The 26,507-nt window shown below is 28.1% G+C and overlaps 3 protein-coding genes across 3 annotated transcripts; 2 read left to right on the forward strand and 1 right to left on the reverse strand.

The window, feature by feature from the left end:
* The first annotated feature begins 1,899 nt into the window (after positions 1-1,899).
* LOC136080883 (uncharacterized) lies at positions 1,900-5,613 on the forward strand. Its single transcript, XM_065798259.1, has 3 exons — positions 1,900-2,357; positions 3,113-4,633; positions 4,726-5,613. Exons 1-3 carry the CDS (start codon positions 2,117-2,119, stop codon positions 5,502-5,504), a joined length of 2,541 nt encoding a protein of 846 aa, XP_065654331.1. The 5' UTR covers positions 1,900-2,116; the 3' UTR covers positions 5,505-5,613.
* Positions 5,614-6,262: 649 nt separating this feature from the next.
* LOC136080072 (uncharacterized) lies at positions 6,263-7,740 on the reverse strand. Its single transcript, XM_065796685.1, has 2 exons — positions 7,517-7,740; positions 6,263-7,387 (listed from the first exon to the last, which is right to left on the reverse strand). The coding sequence occupies exons 1-2, from the start codon at positions 7,631-7,633 to the stop codon at positions 6,380-6,382; spliced, it is 1,125 nt and encodes a 374-aa protein (XP_065652757.1). The 5' UTR covers positions 7,634-7,740; the 3' UTR covers positions 6,263-6,379.
* Positions 7,741-17,153: 9,413 nt separating this feature from the next.
* Positions 17,154-17,717, forward strand: LOC136080402 (uncharacterized). Its single transcript, XM_065797019.1, has one exon. The coding sequence runs from the start codon at positions 17,154-17,156 to the stop codon at positions 17,715-17,717; it is 564 nt and encodes a 187-aa protein (XP_065653091.1).
* Positions 17,718-26,507: the final 8,790 nt, after the last annotated feature.

The raw sequence follows: 26,507 nt of genomic DNA on the forward strand, positions 1-26,507 counted from the left end.
CCATATTTTTCCATTTTTCTAATTATGGTAGCGTGATCTACTGCGTCAAGCGACTTAGATAAATCAACAAATTTTTTGTTTTCAAAGGAGTCATTTATATTATTTATAAGATCAAGAATTGTGTGTTCGGTTGAATGTTGCTCTTGGAAGCCATACTTTCATTTAGGATTTTGTTATTTGTTAGATATTTATACAGTTTATTGTATATTACTCTCTCTAAAAGTTTTGAAAATACAGGAAGAACTGAGAAAGGTCTGTAGTTATATAGTGTAAATGAATCTCCGGTTTTTAATATTGGTATTACCTTATCTATTTTTAATTTATTCAGTACACATCCTGTTATAATTGAAGATTTAAATATTTCATAGATTGGTTATTTTATCACCGGAAACACATTTACAACTATATAGCTACAAATGTCGTCTATCCCAGGGGCCTTATTCGTCTCAAGCGAGTATTTTTTGCAATTTCTAGTTCTTCGTGGTTTAGTCCAGAGAAAATGTTTAAACAGAAATGTTGGTTTATGATATAGGTTTCGAAGGAGATATCAGGGCATTGAATTTTTGAAGCCATATTAGGGCCTATGTTTGCAAAAAAGCTATTGAAGTTTTCAGTAATAGAAGTTTTGTCGATATGTTCAGTTTCGTTAACGATAATTTTATCGGGTAAATTATTTGATTTAGTATGGTTTTTACATATTATTTCTTTCAATATGTTCCAGGTTTTTTTAATATTACTTTTGCTTTTTTGCATTTGTTTCGAATATTATACCTTTTTTGAATTCTTTCTAATTTTTTCAAATAAATTTTTTTTATTCCTTGTATGTAGTTAAGTTAGTTTCGTTTCTGTTTTTTAAATACTCGATATAGAGTTTTTGATTTGTTTTTGATGATTTTCTAATCCCGTTAGTTATCCATGGGCAGTTTAAATATTTTAGCTTTATTGCTTTCTCTTCAACAAGGAAATGTTTTTGTAGTGATCTAGAAAAATATTTATAAATAAATTGTATGCGGAGTTTGTGTGTCCAAGGTTACATTCTTGATACACTCCATCCCAATTTACTATCGATAGCGAGTCTTTAAATTTTTTAACAGAGAACTGATTGATTTTTCTTTTTATAAATTTTGTAAAAAGTAATCGCATTTTCTTTGTAGTTTAGACTGTTAATATTTAAATCCCCTATAAAGAAAATATTTTTTCCCTTGTCATTTATTTTGAGAAAGATTTCATTTAAAAAATTTGAAAACTTAATTATATAACCTTCTAGAGGTCTATAGCAAGTGGAAATTATAATATTTTTTGATAAATTACTCGTTATCTCAATAGTAAAGACTTCTCTATCAGTGTCAGAGATGGAGAGGTCTTGTCTTACTTTAAGCACTTGATTATTTCGGGTATACGTTGCGATCCCTCCTCCCCTTTTGTTTGTTTTGCTTTCAAAAGATATTAGTTTATAATTTGGAATTTGAAAATTTGAGTTCGTATGATATGATTCATAAGAACACCACGTTTCGGTTATGCAAATCATACTAAATGAGTAATTGCAATCTATTAGAAAGTGTTTTAGTTTATCAAAATTTTTGTTTATACTTCTTATATTTATGTGTATTGCAGTAAAATTATTTTTTAAAGTTTCAAATTCAATTTTAAAAGTTCCTGTTTCAAAGTATTTCGAATCAAAATTATTTATGTAAAAAATTTGCGCATCAGAGTCGTAAAAATCATTTAGTAAAATATTATTAGCACTTTCGAAGATGTTGCAACGCAGCGTTTCAAAATCTTTTGTTTTATTTTTGCTTTCGTAAGACCATAGTCTATAGAAATATACCCTGGTCTGGAAGCTATTGTTTTAATTTTTTTCGGTCACGTGATCAATGTAGTTGCAAAACAAATCAGCCGTCGAAATGAATTTTAAAAGATATATCAAAGAATTTTTAATTATAATTTATTTAAACAGTCCTTTTTAGAACTACATATAACTAATATATTTTAAGCAATTCTAGTTAGTGAATGTTAAAAGACATATCAAGGAATTTTCACTTAAAATTTAATTAAACAGTCCTTTTTAGAACTACATTTGAACTTAAGTAATCGTACTTGTAAAAAAAAAAAAGCAATGCCAGGTAGAAATTGCTGCCTTCCACAGTGCACAGTTTCAGATACAAATAAACACAAGGATATTGGACTATTTCAAATATCTACAAGAAAAGATGAATACCATACCACTTGGAGGAAAAAGTTGATTGATTTTCTTGCTATTTACCGTCCATTAGATGGATTATTAAAAGAAAGAATAACAAAAGGAAATGTTTATTTTTGTGAGAAACACTTTTCTCCAGAAGATATAGAATTTACAAGTGAGTACATAATTTTCATGGCAATTAATATTTTATATTATTATGCATGAGTAATATATAATGGTATTGCATTGTAATTATAATGATCATTATAGTTAAAATGCATATCATTTTAGAAATGGAGTGCAAAGTCCTATGGCTTACCTTCTCGTTGGTGCACTTCGTTAAATAATTTAGACTAGTCTTATGTCTAATTTATAAACCAAATAGCCAAGGCAGCTTTTGTATTCATTTTGGTATTAAATAGATCCACGAAACAACATGCAACTAGTTAGTACAACTACATATATATATATATATATATATATATATATATATATATATATATATATATATATATATATATATATATATATATATATATATATATATAAGTTATGTCAGTGTATTCTACAAATAAAGTGTTCAATGTTCTTAAAGAACAGTGCAATAATAAATTAGTAAAAACACTTATGTAACTTTTATCTTCTACAGCATGTTTCGCCATCAGTAGGCGAAACATGCTGTAGAAGATAAAAGTTAGATAAGTGTTTTTACTAATTTATATATATATATATATATATATATATATATATATATATATATATATATATATATATATATATATATATATATATATATATATATATATATATGTATATATATGTATATGTAATTATTTTTAACTCAATGGTGTAAATGACTGCTTTCATTTACACCATTAAGTTAAAATTACTCATGTAAAAAAACTTACCTGTACTGTTGTTTCTTTTTAGAGACTGGAAGAAAAACATTACGACTTGGTGTTGTTCCTACCTTAAATTTACCTGTTAAATCACATCCAACTACTAAACCAACTGAAAGAAGGCACTTAAATATAGTTAAAGATATAGCAACAATAAATAAAAATGCCAACAAGCCTGTATACAATACTTTTGAAGAATTTAAAATGCGTATTCGAAAGTTAAAGTTGAATGAATGGGAAATTAGTATTTTTGATGAAACAATTCTGTTTAAGCACATAGAAAATCCGTTTTTATCATCAAAGTTTGAAGTGTTTGTTGACACAAGTTTAGATTATTCATGCATTGTTTTTGGTTGGTCTTTACCAATCTGCACTGAACTATATAAATTACATTCAAGATCTCTAAAAAATATAACAATTTCTTTGCTTCTGCAAGAACTTTTGTCTTATAATATATGTGATGGTATTAGAAACATAAGTTCTCCTGATTTGCTGTTACATACAGTGTCATGTAAAACCAATTTTAATCACATTGTTGATGGTTCTCCACCTGAAGTAAAGACTTATTTGAGATCATCTGACTGTTTTGTTTGTGTTAAAGGACAGAATCAATGTTTAGCTTGTGAAAACTTTATTATGAAATATGAGTTTGAAAAAGCAAGATTAAATGTTCCACTTCAGTTTGCTCAGTGCAATATGCAAAATGATATATTGAATAAAAGCATTGTAATTGGTGAAGAATTAAAAAAAGATATTGCAATTGTTATGGAATCAAACGCAGAAAAACTTACACCTTTCATGAAACTTTTTTGGGATGAACAAAAAAAAGCTGCCTGTTGTCATCCAAATGTAGTCAAGTATCATCCTATGATTATAAGATTTTGTTTGTCACTTTGCATGAAATCTGCATCAGCTTATGATGAATTAAGAACATCTAATATTTTAACCCTTCCTAGTTCCAGGACTTTAAGGGATTACAAAAATGCAGTTAAACCTTCTGCTGGTTTTAACTCCAAAGTTATAGAAGAACTAATAAAAACATCATCTAAGCTAAAAGATCATCAGAGATTTGTTGTATTATCATTTGATGAAATTAAAATTCAATCTGATTTAGTATTTGATAAACATTCTGGTGACCTAATTGGATATGTTGATCTTGGAGATCCAGATCTAAATTATTGTAGTTTTCCTGATTTGAACGAGTTAGCAAAACATGTTTTTGTATACTATGTTCGAGGGTTATCTTCAGATTTGAAATACGCTTTAGCATTTTTTGCAACTACAGATACAAATGCCAGTCAGATTTTCAAAACATTTTGGGAAGCAGTATTAGTTCTTGAAGTTATTTGTAAATTATCTGTTGTAGCATGTGTTTCTGACGGTGCATCTGGAAATCGAAAATTTTATAAAATGCATGAATACATGGATAACTGTATTGATGAAGATTTAGTGTATCGCACCGTGAATATTTATGCACCCGAAAGATATATTTGGTTTTTTGCAGATGCTCCCCATTTGATGAAGACGTTAAGGAACTGTATATTTAATTCGGGTAAGCAAATTTTTAGTCATTTATCAATAATTATTTTTTTAAAGAAATAGTTTTCATTAAAAAATTTTCATAAAATGAATATTTTTTGCTAGGAAATGGAAAAAAATCTAGATTATTGTGGAATAATGGAAAAGAAATTTGTTGGACTCACATTAGAAAACTTGTTGATGATGAATTGAGTAGAGGATTGAAACTGATACCAAAGTTAACTATGGCACATGTTGATCTTAACCCCTATTCAATTATGAGAGTTAATTTAGCATGTCAGGTTTTGAGCAAATCTGTTTCAAATGTTATTTTTTCTTATTATCCGCAAGAAATGCATGCCACAGCAGAACTTTGCTATTATATGGACAGTTTTTTTGATTGCCTGAATGTTCGTAATCAATCTGAAGGAACCAACAAGCGTAAAGATTTTTTAAAACCTTTTACAAGCATTAGTGATCCAAGATTTTTTTGGTTAAAAAACTGCTTCTTAAAATACTTTGAAAATTGGAGGCAAAGTATCTTAACAAGACAAGGTTTTTCCGATAGTGAAAAAGAAAAAATGTTTATATCATCACAAACATTTGAAGGTTTAAAGATCACCTCCAAATCAGTTATTGAAGCCACGCAGTTTTTATTAACTGCTGGTATGCCATTTGTTTTAACAGAGAAGTTTAACCAAGATGTTGTTGAAGAATATTTTGGACGACACCGAAGTATGGGTCGCAGAAACGAAAATCCAAATGTTTATCAATTTGGTTATCAGTCTAATGCTATAAGAATGCAAAGGTCAGTTGTTCCTGTAACAGGTAACACTAGAGGCAAACAAAAAAGATACATATCATGGGATAAAGTTGATGATGAGTTGATACAAAAAAGAAAATAACTTTTTTAAGTAAACAGAACTCTTGCAAATCATATCACAATATACAATATTAATAGTAGTATATATAATATATACAATATACAACATCAATAGTAGTATATATATAATATTTACAATGTCAATAGTAATATATATATCTATATATATATATATATATATATATATATATATATATATATATATATATATATATATATACATATATATATATATATATATATATATATATATATATATATATATATATATATATATATATATATATATATATATGTATATATATATATATATATATATAGATAGATAGATAGATAGATAAATACTTGGGCACTGCCTTTTTTTAATGTTTTGGATAGGGCACTTTCACATATTGTGCAAAGTCCAAACTTGAAAAAAAGTATGTTCATACCTATCAAAAGTATGTTCATAATAAAAATTTGGGATGGCGGAGTCCTTAACTTTGACATATATATAATATATATATATATATATATATATATATATATATATATATATATATATATATATATATATATGTAGATATATATATACACATATATGTATATATATACATATACATACATAGATATATACACACATATATGTGTGTGTGTGTGTATATATATATATATATATATATATATATATATATATATATATATATATATATATATATATATATATATATATATATATATATATATATATATATATATATATATATATATTTACCCAAAATTAAAAATAACCATACATTTGAAAGAAAAATTATTTAATGAGTTGTATGTCATAAAATATTTAATTACATATTTATAACTACATATATATTTATCTGATATATTATTTATTCTACATTTGTAATTAAAATACTTTATTTAATATATATTATAAGTTTCTGTTGCCTTTTTTATATTTTTTCTAAGTCCCTTAGACTTTTTCACTTTTAAATATTTTTTATGCTTTTCTGTAATGTCCTTTGCTAATGAAAAGGAGCGCACTCTACAATATAATTGTATCATATTTTCTAATAAATTCTTTTTTAATTCTTTCTCCACAACTATTCCTGAAGCATCGCAATGACTATTATAATAGCATAATATTTCTTCACTCCTTAATAATTCATTTGTAATTTTTGGAATGTCAATTTTTTTAATGCTATAAAAACCAGTTTTTATTCGAAAACATTCTTCGACTTTAATAAATAAAAGCTGCATGTTTTTGTTAACAGCTGATAATCCTCCTCTGTTTTGAACATCAATTAACTTTTGTTTTATATCATTGGTTAGCATACTTTTTAATAACAAGATAAGAGATTGATAGTTTTTAAAGTATTTGCTATTTTTATATTTTTTTAAAAACTTTTTAACCACATAACCAGCTAAAAATTGTAAAGCATCCATTTCAGACTCTGTAATTGGGTTAACTTGAATGGGTTCTTTATTACCAAACTCTTTTACTTTTTTTGAATGTGATATTAGTTTATCCACATATTTGGTTGCAAAAAGAGTGCAATAAGGATTTTGCAATCCAGAAAAGTAGGATTCTGCACCAAGAACAAAGTCTGCATATATTTTAGAAAAATATCTTTCTACATCACCAGACTTACAAAGTTCAATAAAATACTTTTTAGATTCAGCATAAAACTGATCAGTTACAACAAAATTATATTTTTTAATAGGTTCCGTTAAATCATTGGGATAATAGGATGTATTTAATATCTTTTTTTTGGCATGTGTAATTAATGAATCAATATCTTCAATGCTGATACACGAAATTTCATCTTCATTAGTCATATGTTTTGATCGTATGTGTCTTTTGAGACCTCCTTTAGTTTTATACGACTTTGAACATTGAAGACAAAGCTGATTTAATTGGTCAGAAATCTAAAGAAAAGTAACATAATACTCATTACATAAGAAAGTAATTTAACATAAGTAATTTTAACACACTAGATTAGTTTAAAACTGTAAAAAAAACAAGATTTAAATTTATTTTTTATATATGATTTTTACCTCTGAACCTGTGTCTTCAATTTCTATTTCAATTTCCTCTTCAAAATCGTCGCTATTTAAGAAATCAACTAAGATTTCTAGTGTATTTTGTTGAGAGTAACTTAAGGCGTTGGCCATTTAAATATTTGTTTTGCAACTACATTGATCACGTGACTTTTTTTAAAAACTCGGAAAACAAAAGAATAAAACAATAGCTTCCAGACCAGGGTATATTTCTATAGACTATGGTAAGACATTGTGTAAAAAGCGGTAAATTAAAATGTGCATGCATAATAAAAAATGTACTGGGTGCGGCCTCACAGCACTTTCTTAAGTCCAAAATTTGCGTAAAGTTTGCGTAAGTTTTGCTTAAGTTCAAAGTTATGCTAAGTGGTATTCACAAGCCTTGTGTATACAAAATTTTACGAAATTCTTAAGTTTTTACGTAAGTTATTACTTGCGCAAAAAGTCTAAAAAACGGTATTCGCAACATTTTCCTAAAAAGTGCTTAGCAAACATTACGCAAGAAAAGTTACGTCTGCTATTTTCTTTTATTATTACGTTTTGCTATAATGTCTGTATATTTATTTTATTTAAAGTAATTAAGAAGTTCTTTTGTTTTTGGAATACTTTTAAACAAAAGAGTTTTTTACAAATTTTTAACAAAAGAGTTTTTTAAAAATTTTTAAAAGTTTTAAAAAGTTTTACAAAAGAGTTTTTTAAAAATTTTTAACTTAGACGTATTCAAAGAAATGGATTTTAAACATATTTTAACAATCGTTGCATAGTTATGCATTAATTATGCGTTTTCTTTTAAATACGCTAAGTTGCGCTTTTGACTTTTTTAGTTTACGCACATAAAATGCGATTTAACCCTATAGTTTTTTTTTTTAACAACAACAACAATAGCAGTATACATACCAAAAATTTAGATGTACTACATAAGGTTCACTCTCTCATAGCCTAGCTAAAACAAGGAGAGCGACCATAGTACGGATATATCATATAGTTTTTTTTGTATGCCAATAACTTATTAAATAAGTTAAGTTAACTTAATAACTAGTTATTGTCATACATCAAAACTATATGATGTATCCATACAGAGCCGGATCCAGCTTTTTTTGGTCTTTGAGATTTTATATTCATCGATCAAATTTTAAGTTTCATAGCGTTTTAGCGTTCAAAAATAATGACCATATTAAATTTATAACCCTTCAAATTGAGGAGGGTTTAAACTTTATATGGTCATAATTTTTGAAAGCTAAAATATTTTACTATAAAATTTAAAATTTATCGATGAATATTAGTCTAGTTAAAAACAGTACAAAAAATATTTCATCAACTTGTTGCTCTCACGTTTGAGGGGGGCACAAAATATGGGGCATTTTTGTTCCCAGCCTCCAATCATCGCAATTTTTTGCAAGGCATCCTTATTTGACATAAGTATAAACATTTAAATATTTGGCGTTTGCTCCATGTCTAGAAGTTAGCTATCTCAATGACCAAAAAAAGCTGGATCCGGCTCTGTATCCATACTATATTAACTTATGGTTGTATCTATACTATACTATCTATACTATATTATACAAAAATATATACAATAATATTATTGAAGTATATACTTTAACTTGCATAACTAGCATAAAGAGAGAGTTCTCTCTTTTACTCTCTCTGAGTGTGAGAGAAAATATTTGTGCTAATATAGATACAATATTCACAAAAATATGTAATTATTTCATTAGTTTTTCAAATATCTACTTTTTTTAACTTGTAAATGAGAACAAGACTATTTCAAAGTACAATAATGCTAAAATCTCTGAGTAATCAGGCTATTGAAGTAAAAAAGTATTGTAACCTAAATATTAAACTTACTTTGAATTATGATGCTATGTTTTTCGATAATTTCAATTATTCAAAGGTATTAAGATTGTTTTGAATAATAATGCTCTGTTTTTAATTATTTCAAATATCAGGAGATATTATTTATATTTATGGATACTTTAAATTATTAAAAAAAGAGCATTGTTTTTTAAAGCCTAATTTCTTGGTAAATAGCATTGTTATTTGCAAATAATAAATATATTCTGTAATAGTTTAAATTGTTTTTTTTTGCATTTCTATTTGAAATCTCATTGTTGTAGTTTGTTATTGCAAAGAGCAGAAATTCCATAAAAATTCCTTGATCCACCAGTTAGTCCAAATGGAGTGATAGCGCTTTTCACAATTCAGTAGAATTATTATCTTGTGCTGTTGAAAATAGTATTACAGCTCTTGAGATGACAGCATATTGTTCACACTGGTTGTAGCTATTAGATTGTACTGTATTTGGTGTCTTAAAAACCTACTACAGTACTTGTTGTTGTGCTTTAATCAATACTTGCTCTGTCAAAGAGTCAAACGTTTTTATACTGCAAGTACCTAATTCACAGAATTAACTTTACGCTATCCATCAAATATAAAAATCATGTTTTTATTTGTGCAAACATGGTACCATAAATTCTCAATCTGAAATATCACTGAAAGAAAACTTACAAAAAACAAGTGGGTTTTAATTTAAACTCATCCTTTATTAATTAATACAATTGAAATATTTTCCATAACATATTAGGAAAAATACAATGTATTTTTCATAATATGTTATGGAAAAGTTGTTGAACTTTTGCTCATGTTTTCAAAATGTTCCTTATATTTTTGACAATAGAAATTTTGTTTATAAATAGTTTCAAATATACTAGAATGCAATCAAACGTATTTCTTATATTTATTGAAGCAATTTCTTTATTTAATGAAACTGTCATTCCCTATTGCAAATAAAAGTGTTTTTGATTCAAGTCAATTATATGATAAAACAAGACCACTGAAAAGAAAATTTAACAATTATCATGATGTTTTCTTATACCCTAGGGTATGACAAGTTAGAATGAAAACAAGAAGTTAAAAAAAACACTTTAGTTTAGCACTTCAGTTATTTTATGAACGTGAAATTTCATGCTAAACTAGTATTTTGTTTTAACTTCCTGAAGCAATGCAAGGCAAGTTGCATGATCTGATCAAGGGTGAACCCAGACCTTTTTTGGTACTATAGGACCGGTATAAGCGCCAAAAAAATGCCTCAAAATAATAATTTCATGTTGTTTTTCTTTTTTTGTTTATATTAAAAATAGAAAAAAAAGTTCTTTCAAATGCTAGTTTTCTGTATATTTTAGTTAGTTTATTTAGCCAGTAATGTTTACAAATAAGGTTCGCGGCAGGTTTAGAGTTAGGGCTAAATAAAACCAGTGGGCGCATTCACTGATGGCATCAGACAGGAAGCCGAATAACTATCTTATATAAGCCCAGGATAATACAATTTTTATTACCCATTTTGATTTGAATAAATATGCCCGAATTACTTCTTAATGAGTGCTTGTAATGTTTATATTTAAAATAATAGATGTGTAGCATTTTGTTAATAATCGATATCTCATTTAAAAAACCAACCGACTCTTATTTGTTCCATTTTTAATCCAATTATTAATTATATTGATTTTTTTGCTAATAGATACTCAATATAGATTAAAAGAATGTTTATGCTATATATGCTATTACTTATAAAGGTAATTGCGCGTATATGCTATATGGGGCTACTCAAATAATACAAAACACTTTTTTGCTTTAAAATAATACGAAACACTTTTTTGGTGGACTCTCTTCTTAGTATATGAAACATTTTAAACAATCTCTCCCCGCCCTATTTGTGACGTGACATTATTTTTAAACAAATATATCTTTGAGTTTGTACTTTTATGCAAAAGGTTTACTATTCCGCTGTGATTAGAATTTTAATTTTAAAAATTTTGTCATGTCACAATGTGGCTAACCACCCTCTCTCCAATGTAATATTTGGTTACACTTTCAAACACCTTCACCCTATATAAGAATGTCACGTATTATTTGAATAGCCCCTATATGGTTTTGCTACATTTTTAAATATAGCAACAACAACAACAAAAAATAATTGAAAGTAAATTTAAGCCCTCTCTTTAAAAAGGAAACATTCACTGCTTGGCCAAACATTGCCCTGTGTGTCTTAATAAAAAAAGAATTAGTAATACTAACTACTTCATTTATACAAATAGTTATAAAACATTTGCCTTAAGTTTTGGGTAAGTTTTTGCGTGAGTTTTTGCCTAAGTTTTGCATAACTCATGCGCAACCTTAACTTTACATAAATGCTGCGAAAAAGTTGTGAATACCAAATAGTTACGCAAAAAATATTTTGCGTAAGTTTTTCGTAACTCAAAGCTACGCAAGAGTTACGCAAAAGTTGTGAATCCGCACCCAGAACTATTTCACAAATCTCGATTAAGTACTTTGTTAAAATTAAAATTATTTACGAAAATCTCTGACGGATATTTTATTATATTTGATAATAGCAAATTTACCTTTAACATCTTTAACATCTTCCCAAAGCTTTTTTCTTATTTCCATCGCTTCGTTCGCGTAGTCTTCATTAATGAATATTCCGGCCCTTTGAGTTTTTTTGATAGCGTTAAGATTTTATTTTTGTTTTGAAAGTCTAGTAGTTTAATAATTATAGTTCTTGGAGATTTATCTTCATTTATTTTCCCAATGCGGTGAGCTCTTTCAATTATTGCGTCTTCAGAGATTCCCAGTTTGTTTCTAAATAGATCTTTAATTTTCTTTGCACAGTCAGTTTAAGATTCCATGGGCAGTTCAGTAAAGCCATCAATCCTTAGGTTATTACGGCGTGTACGATTTTCAAGGTCAATACTTTTTTTTTAAATTGTTAATTTTCCTGGCCATCAGACTGTTAGTTTCCGATATTTTTTTAAAGAAATTTTCTTCCTGAAAGCTGATACTTTCCTTTATATCGTTGATGTCTTTTTCAATTATTATAACCGATTTGCTTTTATTAAACTCGTTTTCAAGTTTGTCAAGCCGATCTGTTATTTTTTTTAGATTTGCACTTATGATATCACTAAATATCTTTACCTGTTTTTTTAAAACGTTGATAGTTTCACTAAGAAAACTTTTTTTTTGTTCTTCCAGTTTGGTGGTTATTAGTTTTTCAATATTTATCATTGTAACTTTCATATTTCATAACAATGCCGCAGATGATAAGAAAAAAATAGATGGCTTGCATTTTATTAAAAAAGTTATTTAAGTTTGTTTAAATAACTTTTTTAATAAACAATGCAAGATAAACTTACTTACGTTTTAATATTTAACAAGAAAAACCTCTGACATTTTGTTTATATTTCAAAATAAAACTTTAAATGACTTATTTTTATCGTAAAAATTTTTTAAGAAAACTAAAGATTTTAACGATTCATCAGATAATCGCAATATGCTTTTTGTGCAGAAACTAGTGAAGCTCAAAAAAAATGTGTTCGACATCTGTTGATGTGGGCTTTATAGAAAAATTCGCATCGTAAATATTTTCAAGATTTTCTGTTTTTTTTGCCCGTATATCAGTATAACAAAAACTCTTGTTTAAGCCATTTGAGTTGATCAGTAGGTTTGGGCAAGTGTGTGATGCTATCTTTATTAACAAGTGGGTTTAGTTCATCCTTAAGAGATACAGCTGAGTTTACCGATGTTGTACATGGAGCTTTAGATAGTAGTGGTTCATCATCATTTGAAGTAAATCTAAAAAGCCTAAACACAAGTTTTCCAGCAAAGTTTAAAGTATTTTTTAATGGAGCAACTAAAGGATCTTTTAGGCACCTGAACAACTGCATAACATTTCCGTTATTTCTTTGATCGACGCGCTTTTTTAAATTTGACTGCAATAAAAATGCAATTTTTGTTTTGAGCATTTATCAAAATCTCAGGCTAATCAACATTAATCTCATTGTTTACTGGTTCAAAACTAAAATTTTCATCTTAAATTCTATTTTCATTCTCCTCTGAATCACCTTCCGTTTCCTTGGGAATTGGAACATTTGTGTCATTTTTTTTGTATAACGTGTTCCTCACACCAAGATGATTGCATGATTAAAGCAAAACTGATCTACAATGTCCGTTAATTGCATGAGCTTCTTGTGGACTGCTGCACCATCTTAAGTAGAACCTACTACATCTCTTTCCTTACAGACACCAAATGAACTTAAATAAACCTTAACTTTTCAGCTTGGAAAAAACCATAAAAATCTTAATGAGGCCTGTTTTATGAGTTTTTTTAGATACGCTTTCATTCAGGTTGACACCAATGTACCTTCTGTGCCTCATAAATGCGTATTCATCATGCGTTAAGCTGAATTTATGTGCCGTTTGATTTTTTTGATAATTTCTTGTTTCATTACTTCCTGTTTATCAGAAAAATCTTGTTAGATTAAATTCATACAGTTGTTGGACTTTTAGGAAGATTATTTCTTCTTTGTTGAATCGATGAGCGAATGATTTGTTGTTAGTTATCGCATTAATTGAAACACCATCTGTCGCTAGATCAGCTACAATTTCTTTAAGACTTGTTTATTGTAATAAGCCGCCCATAGTTTTAATTTTTTTTTCGGTGGTGGATTTGATCTACTGCTTGATTCTCCAGTCAAAGGACTATTGATAGTAATTTTATGATACAAGCTATGGTTCCGCAAAGTAGTTGTGGATCTACTGGAGCATGTTACAACAGAACCGCGTCTAATACAGATGTCTTGAACATCACTTGAATTTGGAATTTTACGCCAGGCAGCAAATTTTTGATGATATGGTTTATCTGGAAGATATATATACTTTTAAAAGATTAAATAATTGATAGAAACATTATCGTGAATTATTTTTATTACACTCCAATACGTTAATATTATATTGAACCAAAATGCAATCTAAATATATCTGTAAACTTTTTTAAGGAATAAAAATCTTTAATATAAAGAATAGGCTATCCTATTTGAGTATTCAAATACTTTTTATTTATTATATTCGAATATACTTCCATGTTTTATTCGATATTTGAACTTTTTTTTGCGGAATACTTAAATAATTTTGAAAATAAAAAGTCATATTAAGCTTTCCAGCAAAATACAAACTAATTAACAATATGAAACTTAGTTCTTTACAAATTTGATCTTTTATACCTTTCTATAATAAATAAACATTCAAAAGACATAAAAACTGCTAAAACCGTTTTTGAAAACCGACGGTCTTCATTTATACCGGTTTTGACAAACAACCGCGGTTTTCGGTTATCGGTTAAAACCGATTTGAAACCTTAACCAAGTGTAAATTATAGATTTTTGAAAGATTTATTACTACAACGCGTTAACTGGATGAATAGCACGTTTGGTAGATTGTAGTTTTTTTAAAACCGAACTAATTTCCGTGAAGGAGTTTATTGTTAATTAGATGTGTGTATCCTATGTTAAACATAATTCTTTCTAAAATTTTTTGAAAATCCGGAAAAACAGATACCAGAGAAAAGCAGATAACAGAAAACAGAGATATAGGTCGGTAATTTGTTATATTAGTCAGATCTTCTTTTTTAAAGATAGAAATTGCTTTTGCAATTTTTAGAGAGTCTCGAAAAGATCATTGTTTTAACGGATGCTTAAAGATTTTGTAGAGAATAGCTTTTCATATTGTATATGGATTCCTCAAAGAATAGCCAGTAAAATAAATAAATTTCTGCCATACAAATCTTAAACAGCTACATACTTTAAATAACTCCAAATTAATACCATCTTTAATGTATTAAAAGTTGAGAACTTTTTAAATACACAAATACCTCAATAAAAAACTTCCAAAATATTTAATTATTAGGTTACACTACATAGTAGAATTAGCAACCGCCTAACAAGAGATTCCAATAATGGTCAGTTAAACATGCTAAAATAAAATACCTTATGGAAAATGTTCTTTCATAAACACAGCAATTAAAGATGTGAATTTTCTGCAAACCCAATTAAATACTTTTTTTACAACCTCTAAACACATGTTTGAATCTAAATTAAAACACTATTTATCAAAACCTGGAGGACTTAAACAGTAACTATGTTATAAAAAATGTATGAAAAGGATACATAATATATAAGATATATAAGATATAACATAATAAGTGTATGTTAAAATTCATATATATATATATATATATATATATATATATATATATATATATATATATATATATATATATTTATAAAATTATTTTTTATATAATTAATTAAAATATATATATAGGGGAACATGGGGTAAGATGACGAATGCGGCAAGATGACGATCTACAGTTATCTCTTAAGCAAAACTAAATATAACAGTTTACTTTAGCTGAAAGGGAAGTAGATTAATTTTACTAGATTTATCAATGGTTTCTTTTCAAATATTATTTTAGAGACGAAAGTTAAGTATTAAAAAAGTTTATTTTTTAATACTTAACTTTCGTCATTGAGAAAAAAACTTTTTATCCTCGTTTTACTTGATTTATAACATCGCTACATCACCAACTAAAGGTAAGTGAGAAATTTCTATTTAATTTGATTAAACTGGAAGCCATACAAGAAGTATTAGGCTATGATAATTTGATTATGTACTGATTCTGATTCATTTTAAAGGTTGTATTAGCCTGGGGCAAGATGACCGGGGCAAGATGGCTTGTCCGTAATCTATATTAAACGGAAGTTTACTTGTACTGTTTGCTATTTTTGTATTGTTCAGTCATTGTTTTATTTCGAAATACAATATTTGTTTGACAATAGTTTTATTTTGTTGCGTTGGAGTTTGCTACAAACTGATTACTAGGTTGTTACTGTTTTTTTTTTGCATTGACCGATATAAATGTATAATTTATTAGTTTTAAAAGTTACACCTTTATTTGTATTACTTTTTAATAAAAAAGAATTTGTGATGATGGTTTTTGAGGCGTTTATAGCTTCATAGAGTTTTCTTTTCTTAAAGTTTTAAACTTTGTTAACTCAAATCGTCATCTTGCCCCGTATGCGGGGCAAGATCACGATTTGAGTTAACATCGTTTAATGAGTTTTTCCTCAGCTATTTTCTACTTTTAAAGTGATTTTTTGATATATCAGTGACGCGGAATGATTTTTTATTACTTTTAAATCAAGTTTTAATTTTTGGGACAGATATTGACTAAGATACAGGCGTTTTTCGAGACGTTCGTCATCTTGCCCCATGTTCCCCTATATGAATTTTATTAAAAAAAAATATATATATATATTTTGAGTAAAATTCATATATATATATATATATATATATATATATATATATATATATATATATATATATATATATGGTCTTCTTTGAGTAACCCGCGTTCTTTATATTTATTTTTAATATTTATTTCTTAACGATATCTTGATCGATCATTTATTATTGTAACAAAGTTTTGTTTATTTAAATTGTAATAAATATTGTAATAAAGAACAAAACTAAATAAAAAACAAAAATATATATATATATATACATATTGTATATATATGAATTTTATCATACACGTATTTGTAATTATTCATTTTCTCTTTTTATTATTTTTGTTTGGCAATGGTCGCTCTCCGCAAATTAGCTCTGCTATTAGAAAGTAAGAAACCCACTATATAGAGTATTTAAAGATTTTTGTTTACACAAACGAAACCTATGTATTATATCTTTATTTCTTGTAAATATATTGTTGTTATATTTACAAGAAATAAAGATATAATACAACATGCCTGGAAATTCTGGATACTACACAAACAACAAAAAGACATGCCCAGAAAGTGTTCCTTTTATAGGAAAAGAGAAATTTCCAAAAAAATTATTAATGTGGATAGCCATATCTGACCGTGGTATGTCCGAGCCATTGTTTCGCACTTCCAAGGCTGTTGCGATCAATTCATCAATCTATATTAATGAATGTTTAGAAAAACGACTTCTTCCATTTATTCACAAGTATCATGGAGACTTTTACTATTTATTTTGGCCGGATTTTGCAAGTTCTCATTATTCTAAAGATTCTCTAAATTGGATGGACCAATATGTCTATTACGTTGATAAAGAATCCAATCCCCCAAATGTGCCTCAAGCACGACCTATTGAACATTTTTGGGGACATTTGGCACTGAAGGTTTACAAGGGAAATTGGCAAGCTTCAACAGAGCAAGTTTTGAATGATCGTATTAAACTAAAACTACAAGAAATTGATTTAAACTTTTTACAGTGGCATATGAAAGGCGTCAGAGCAAAATTGAGATCAATTGCAGATGGTGGTGTTTTTTCATATAAAAAATAATATATTTTTATTAAAAGATAAATGCTTTATTTAAAAAAAATATAATAGTAGTTTGTTTTTTTATTTATAAATAAGTTATTGACGTTTTTATTTTGTTATTTTTAGAAAAGTTTGCTAATATATATATTGAATGTATTTGTATATAAATATCTTGAAAAAATCAAAAGTTGAAAATAAATATTTAGTCTTTAATAAGGGATGGATTTATATCCTCGAGGGCTCTTGGCAGAAAAAATTTTGGGGGCCCTAAACACTATTAAATACCACAATTTTCCACGATACCATATTTAAAAACTGAGCCCGCTAAAATCATGGTACACAGGCTGCAGTCTTGTCTGTCTATAGGTAAATCTGGTCCTGTCTGTAATGTGCAACAAAAGACAAAATAATATATTTAGTATATTCTTTTTTTTAATAAAGACTTTTATAAATATAACAAAATGCAATATAAAATTGAGCTTTCTAGTTTTTGAAGATGCAAAACTATCAATAATCTTTACGACATTTATGATGCAATCTCTATGGAAATGTATCATAGCTAAGCCATTTAATCGTTCTTGTGCTATATTGGATCTTAACCAAGTTTTAAGTCTTTTTAAAACCGAGAAACTCCGTTCTCCCGAAGCAAAGCTAACAGGAAGGGTGCGAAGCAGTTGCAAAACACATTTAATTAAAGGGAAGACATTACCATCACATTGCTTTTATGCTTCCAGTGCACATTCAGGTAGGCCTTGTTGCTTTTTGATTGCGTCTTTCCATTTTAGCTCCCAAAATTCAAATTCTGAAAATACTTTCATTAATTGGGCATTCTCATTAACAGTATTTATGTTGGGCAGCCCTTTCATAAAACTCAGTATATTAGTTATGGATGCTGTTAACTCTGTCTTTGTTTTATTTAATAAATTTCTAGGTATTGCTACGTTTATTTCAAAAGAGTTAAAACCGTAAATCTAGAAGTATGCTATCAAGTCATGGTAAATAAACATTGACTCTATAGTAAGTTAGAGGATCATTGGTATTAAGGTTTGCGCGATTAGTTTGTTTTCCTGTAATTCGTGGAATCTTGATTTTTAAGCCTTCTAGTAACTTTGATGCAGTCATAAAGATAGCATTAAAGTTTTCTTCATTCTGCCGTCTTTTATTTAATATCTTTATGGTATGTTTAAAAATAGTTTTTGCATATTCCTTATCCAATAATTTTTTTTGAAGAGCCTCACTTAAAGAGAGTGTGGTGTTTAACACATTGGCTAATGAACAAAGTGTTATTACAAATAAGGGCTTAGATATTGCATTTTTTAGTAATGCGGCCTTTGTTGAAGTTCATTCCACTGAGGTATCAAATCAAGTGTTTCTACTATATTTATTAAACAAGATTTAAAACTTAACAAAGAACCATGCCGTTCAATACATCTTGTTTCGCATAAGCTTGTAAGCATTCTCTTATTTATATATTTAAGAACATTACTTCGCTTCGGCAAAGCTTTAAAAAAATGATATAACTTCTTTCATTGTGCGAATTGTATTTCTCACAGCTCGCACAGACGAACATTCGGAAATTGACAAGTTTAAAGCATGGTTGTAACATGGACTTTTATTGCGTTTGGTAGGATCTTCTGTAATTTTGTGACTGCTCCGTTGTTTTTACCTAACACATGGCTGCATTCATCAGCACCTATACCAACACAATCCTTTAAATTGAAGCCAAATTTTTTCAATATGTTTGCAACTGTGTTTGCTAGCAATTCTCCACTTAATACAGATTCATAATTAAAATCAGAATAATTTTCAGTATTACAAAACCAATAAAATCTTCGCGGTTTTCACAGGTATTAACATCAACATAGCTTAATACGACTGTCAGTTGAGAACTACGACTGGTATCCGTTGTTTCATCAAATATAACGCTATAAAATTTTCCTTTAAAAGTTCTTGTTTTAATTAAGTCCTGAATTTGTTAAGCGCATAGTTCAATTATTTCATTTTGAACACTTTTACTTATGCATGTTGCTTTAGAAATACAGTTATTCAAATGGTTTTTTAAAGTATTGTCCCAAGCGCTTACTCGAAAGCTAAGCAATTCCCGAAGATTGCCATCATTAATTACTGTAGAGTTTTGATTTATTTCAAAGTTCATTTCAAATTTATTTCTGTTCATCATAGCAATGACCTCGCAGAGCAATCTTCTGTTGACCAAGAAATAATACAGATTCAATTATAGGCTTTAATCGTTCTCGATTTTCTTTAGCCTGTTTAAGTCTTCCTTCGTTAACTAAATTACGTACACCTGTAGACGGACATTCGTATGTTCTGATGAAATCTGATGCTGCCAACATAGCAACTTTTTGATACCCATTGCAATCATGTAATTGTTAGTCTCCATCCTTACCCAAAAACTTTGAATAACTTTTAAGAGGTAAAGTAACTATCTTGAGTAATTGCACTTGACCGTGTAATTGCACTTGACCGTGTAATTGCACTTGACCGTGTAATTGCACTTGACCGTGTAATTGCACTTGACCGTGTAATTGCACTTGACCGTGTAATTGCACTTGACCGTGTAATTGCACTTGACCGTGTAAATGCACTTGACCGTGTAATTGCACTTGACCGTGTAATTGCACTTGACCGTGTATTCCCCCAACTTTGGCAAAATAAAAGCAATACTTACAAAAAAATTTTCATTCTCAAATCATTATCCACGGAAGTTTATGTATATGTTTCTCGGACAAAAAGCAATTAACATTCTTACCCTTCTTTAAATGCGCAGAATATGGATATTTGTAATTTGGACCAGGAAACCAATTGCATTTCAATATTCAGTATTTATCTTGTTCAGTTACCTGACGTGATAAAAATGCCCCAATGTCTATAGGCAAACAGCTATCATCTTTTGCGCGGGTATTGAATCTTCTTTATTAATTTCTGCGTTAATTTTACTTCTAAAATTAGCAGCTTCCATACCAAGTCCAGCTTCTGGAGAAAAAGGACTAAGTTTCATTGTAATTTGATTATTTTCAACTCCGCCAATTAATACACAATTAAATCGTTCGGATGATGACACCGTAGATAAAGGCAAAACGATAGGACCAGCATGGTCTTGTATTGGTAGACTTTTTAATTTTTTTGACAAAACAGTCATCTAAAGAGCTTGTCCTCTTTACCCTGTCGGTCATTGTAGCTAATAAAAATAATTTCATTAAAAATAGTAAAAATCATTTGTCATTTATTTATTTAAAATAGTAATAAACACACATTTGTTTTTTAAGTAAGAAACTAATTCGTAAGAAATTCATTCAGTTTCTATTAAAAAAAAAATTCTTTGTATCTTACTTAAATACGACTTAAAGTATACAACAAATTAAAATTAAATTAATAAAAAAAAATTCACCATTAAAACCAAATCTATATTTTTTTATCGTAAGTTTTTAATAACAGAGCAATTCTACGACCGTCACAGCGTGACAACCGTCTTTTTTTTTGGCTCAAGCCTTTAATATTTTAATATTCAAATAAATATAAGAAGTATTTTTTATACTGTTTACTTAGCTCAAAATAGGTGCTACAAAAAACAAGAAAAAAAATTTGGGTGGATATATTAGCCTCTCATTCATGCAAGAAAATATAAAACGTCACAGCGTGACCAATATTTTCTCATTGTTTTTTAGTTTTTAGATCAACACCGTCATTCAGCTAATATAGATGAACTGAATCATTAACTTGGCATTAAACAAAAAGTTTAGACATTACTCTTACAAGTTTTATGGCTTAATTACATTTTTTAAATTAAATTTCAAACAGGCGCACCTTTAATTAACTAGTGGTAAACGTCACAGCGTGACCAGACACATTTGGGTAACTATTTACCAGGTAAATGGGCTGTTTTTAATAAATTTAAAACTTAGTAGAGAGGTATTAGACATATATAAAATTATATCTTCATAAAAATAGTTCTTACATAGTAATCTTCAGAACACGCTTATACTATATCAGTGTCAAATCGCGTCCATATTATATTGCTGTCATATAAACAACGTTTTAAAGTTTTTCGGTGATTTTATCTGAAGACGTAAGTTGATTCACTAAATACTTGGCATTAAATAGGGTCGCATTTCTATTTTCCCATTATTGTTGTTAATTAGGTTCGCTGCAAATATTCCTCGTTTTGCAGGTGCTTTTGTAAATAACTCATTAATTTTAAACTTTTTTATTGTATTTATAATATCTTCCCAAGAAAAAAAATACACATTGAAATTATTCTCATTTTTAATAGCTTCATGAAAAGTAATGGCATGAGTTATTATGAAGTTTCTCTGGATTATTTTTTGTGTTGCTATTCTTTTAACGGTCCCACAATAGCATGTGAAGCAGCAAAAAAGTTCCAGAATAATTTTTAATTATGCTGTTCTTCCAACCAGGCTATTGCTGAAGTAATAAAACAATTTTTAAATTGATTACTCGACCCGTCTGTCTAAATATGTTGTATTTTAACACTTGATTTAATATGGAAAGATAATAAATTATGAACAAATACAAGAATAGATTTTTTTTGAATGGCTTAAATCATCTGAAACTATGACAAATGACGAGAATGAATTTTGGTACTACACCACAGCAGTAAACACAGTTACTTGCTTCTTGTACCAATGTGCTGATTGCACTTCATCTTGTCATAAAGTTGAAAAATTTTCCGCAAAATTCACTTGAAGGACGGCTGTGTCTGGATTACTTTGAATATGGATCTTATTTAATAAAATAATGCCAAAGAAATGAAGGTAAAGATTTTGAAAAAGTGCTGTAAAGATCATGTTGTACACATATTAGTATAACAAATGTCTTTTTTACTATCACATACAATGCTAAGAGGAAATTCATGTGAATAAAATAGAAAATTTTAATCAAACTTGTGCAGAGCTTTAAGGATAAGAATTATATTTTGATGTCGTTGACAACAAAAAACGTTTCTTGATATTGAACTAGACAAAAGCACATGTGGTGGACGTAAACTAGCAAACTTTGATTTTCCAACTGATTCTTCAGGATAATCGCCTTTAAAAACAGCATAAGCTTTATTAACATTTACATACAAATGACGCTTTTGCAGTTTTTTTCCTGTTCTTAAATCTCACCACAATAGTGTTTCTTTTACCGGGTGCTTAACGAGATATATCATCACGCTGGTAAAAATCAACAACCAATTTTACAGTTAAAGCATCTAAAACATTTTCACTAAGTATTTTTTCTGGTCTAAGGGTTTCATTCATTTTTATTAAAAATTTTTGTACAACTTTAGCCATCTTTCTTTGTGATTTTGGTAATGCTGATTCGGCTCTCTTAACAGCTTTTCCAAGAGTGCTTGCGGATTTATAAGAGGGTAATGTAACAGCTACAGATTTTGATTCTGCTATTTTTTGTCTGCTCTTTCTTTTTCAATGCCTTTCTTTTTCTCGTTGAGCCTCCAATTTAGCAAGTTGTCTTTCTTTTTTCCTTTTTGATTCTTTTTCTTTAATTACTTTTTCACCAAACTTTTCTAACTACCTTTCACAACTATCCTTTAGAGAGGTTCTATGTATCCCAAAAGATAACTGAGAATAAATCAAGGATAACTGAGTAAATGTTGCCTCAAGGATAACTGAGCAAATGTTGCCTATCCAAAACCTACCTATATTTTTTGTTTTTGTAGAAAACGTCACAAAATAATACTTGCACAATAATCTATCCGATTAAAGTTGATAAAAACTCAATTGTAGGTTCAGTTTAGCAGTTATAAATATTGTTTTAAATTTTGTTAAAAATTGTCACACCTTGACGTCACGGCGTGACATAAAAAGATTCTAAAAATAACTTGAGCTAATTTTTATTTTTTTAACATGTTAATATTTTTTTAGATGTACTAGATAGAGTTCCCTCTCCCCTTTTCCCCGCAAACAAAAAAATTAATATTCCTTTAAAGTGAATAAATGACAAATGAATAAATGAATATACATTACACATTTATTATTACAATATACTTTGTAGCATACAGCTAATAGAGCACAGGTTTTTTAGCCAAAATTGTATTTTTCTTAATTTATAGTTGCAAAATCCTGAAGGGTATCACAGAAATCAATTTCAGAAGCAAATTTATGATCAATAGACAAAAATGCAAGGTTTGACAATCTTTCCTGTGATATTGTAGAACGCAAATACGATTTAATTAGTTTTAACTTCTTAAAAACTTAAAGTAAAAAAATTTTGATCGTAAAAAAATCAATTTTTTTTTTTTTCACTGATAAAAATATCAGTGAAAATAAAAAAAAATCCTTCAAAATTTTTCTTTTTCTTACAATGGTCAATTCAGCGCCCCTGCAAATTTAGCGCCCGGGGCGGCTGCCCCCTTCGCCCCACCCAAGATCAGCCTATGCTTAGGGAGCGTAGTTAACCCCTTACCCCTTCTTTATATCTGCTACTGGTTAGTGTAAATAAAAAAAACAAACGGAAAGATAAGTTTGAGATAAATATCATTGGAAATTTAAGTAAAGTTCCAATAAATGAAAATCCGTAACCTCAATGACTGATCGCAAAGAAATAGAATTTATGAAATATGTGAAGTAGATTCTTGGGGAAGCACCGAAGAAAAGATTTATTCATTATTCGCGGAATCGAAACAACGACGTTTAAATTGTAAGAATGTTTCGGTTTGCTACGATAAAATTATTAACTTTAAAAATTTTTTAAACGTTTATAACCAATAATCTAATTACGCATTCTTAAAAAGATAATATTAAAGATATAGCATAACTTCATTTGAACAATCATGACTTTGATGAATAATTTTAAATCCATTGCTTTTAACTTTTTTTAAAGAAACTACTTTTTTTCTGACTTTATAATGTTTTCTTATTTATAATGTAATTGAAAAAAGTTCAAATCAAATTAGAGTTCTTCACCACTATTTTGATATTGTTTTGTCTAAACAATATAATAATTTTCACTGAAAATTTACCTGATGACTCTGAAAAAATGAACTATTATGAATTTGGTGAACTGTTAAAGCGAGTTAATTTATGTTTACGTAGTAACGAGTATTGTAACTAGTTGTAAGCAACCCGTAATAAGGGTTATTAGTAAATAAATCAATAATAACAATTTAACAAGATATATTATTTGAAATTTACAAAAAAATAAAAATTTATATATAAGTAATCTATTTAGCTCTGCTCACTTTTAGTTAACGATATAGAGACTTCATGACATTACATAGTAAATCAATAAAAGTTAGAAATTTGTTTTAACAATACCTGAAATACCTATGAACTTCATAATAACATGAAAGGTTCCAATAACTTTTTCTTTTATTGATAAACCCTCAATTAAAAGTGAGAGGCTGACCTTATAAAGTTGAAAAGACATAACAATAACAAATCATTATCAACCATTAAATAATTTATTATGAGGATAGCAAATGTAATTTTGTTAATGACACGACATAGTAGTATAAATTTTAAATCATACATTAAATTTACTAAATTAAAATCACGTTTTAACAGTAGACAGTCTAATAACTCAATTAAAAAATCATCTAAAAAAAAGCAAAATTTAATTAGATAATGTTTAAGTATGTATATAAAAAAAGTAAAATCATTTAACATAGGGCTATTATAAATAATTGCTATGATAATTCTATAATAATTCTTTTAAAAAAAATTTCCTGAACTCGAAGAGCAAACATCCGTTTGCCACAGAAAGACCTGTCAAAACCTCTGCACGAATACAATTATCACGAACACAAACATTCGTTTTATTGCAATTGCAGTTCAGCTTCACTCAGCTTTGTGATCTAAACTTCTGATTAGCATAGTTAAACAACCAGTTTTTAATTTTATTCAATACCTAATGGAGTGAAGCAGTTTAAAAACTTAATATTTTATTGAGGTTAATCAATCACAAATTGATAAGTACTAAAACACGCTTTGACCTTACCTTGCAAACATTCAGTCACATCTTCATTAATTGATAATTATTAATTGATTGATAAAATCCACATTATTGATTAAAACCACACGTTTAGAATAATCATTTTTTTCAGCATCTCTAAATCTCTTTTTAAAATTAGACCCAATTTCTTTAATAGTACACTAATATTGTATTTCAATGCATCCTATAAAAGGATCTTCCTCTTTAACAGGTATTGTTCCACTACCACAGGTATTATTTTACTACCGAGTTTTAATAACTATTGGAAAAACTCTTTTTCTTCATCATGTAAACTCATGTTGATAAAACTTTTGCATTAATTTTGCACTGTAAAAAATATTTTATACTCATGTAAATACTTTTTACAACAGGCAGTTTTTATCTAAAGTTATTACCAAAAAAATGCCTTTTGCCCCCAACAGAAAATTCTTTTTACAAACATCTTTATAAATATTTCAATTGTATTAAAGGCATGTTTAGGTATCAATAACGTTTCATCAAGCAAACAAAGTAACGCTAAAAGGTGTCCATGTTAAGAGTTAGGAGTTACACTACATATGCTGTTTTCCAAAACTGGGACAAGTAGTTGGGTATTGGGTAGGTATAATCAGCAATGTAATGTTCTTTCATTTGTAAGAAGAGTTACTACTGTTAATCTGCTTCTGCATGGACTGGGGATGCAGAAGCAGATTTAAAATCTATACTTATGGTTTCAGCAATCAAATAATTATAAGTAAACATTTTTTCACAACCAGCTGGTCCATCCTTGAAAAACAATTGAGTTAAAGGTTTATAGTTTTTATTGACACTCAAGGTAAAAAAAGTAATATCTTAAAA

This window comes from Hydra vulgaris, chromosome 05 (genome assembly GCF_038396675.1).
Source record: "Hydra vulgaris chromosome 05, alternate assembly HydraT2T_AEP".
Lineage (NCBI taxonomy): Eukaryota > Metazoa > Cnidaria > Hydrozoa > Anthoathecata > Hydridae > Hydra > Hydra vulgaris.

Bases quoted from the DNA above. Each gene is read 5' to 3' on its own strand.
- LOC136080883 (XM_065798259.1), top strand. From the start codon at position 2,117: ATGCCAGGTAGAAATTGCTGCCTTCCACAGTGCACAGTTTCAGATACA. The intron at 2,358-3,112 runs GTGAGTACATAA...GTTTCTTTTTAG, and splicing joins AGAAGATATAGAATTTACAA to AGACTGGAAGAAAAACATTA. The intron at 4,634-4,725 runs GTAAGCAAATTT...ATTTTTTGCTAG, and splicing joins GAACTGTATATTTAATTCGG to GAAATGGAAAAAAATCTAGA.
- LOC136080072 (XM_065796685.1), bottom strand. From the start codon at position 7,633: ATGGCCAACGCCTTAAGTTACTCTCAACAAAATACACTAGAAATCTTA. The intron at 7,388-7,516 runs GTAAAAATCATA...ACTTTTCTTTAG, and splicing joins TTGAAGACACAGGTTCAGAG to ATTTCTGACCAATTAAATCA.
- LOC136080402 (XM_065797019.1), top strand. From the start codon at position 17,154: ATGCCTGGAAATTCTGGATACTACACAAACAACAAAAAGACATGCCCA.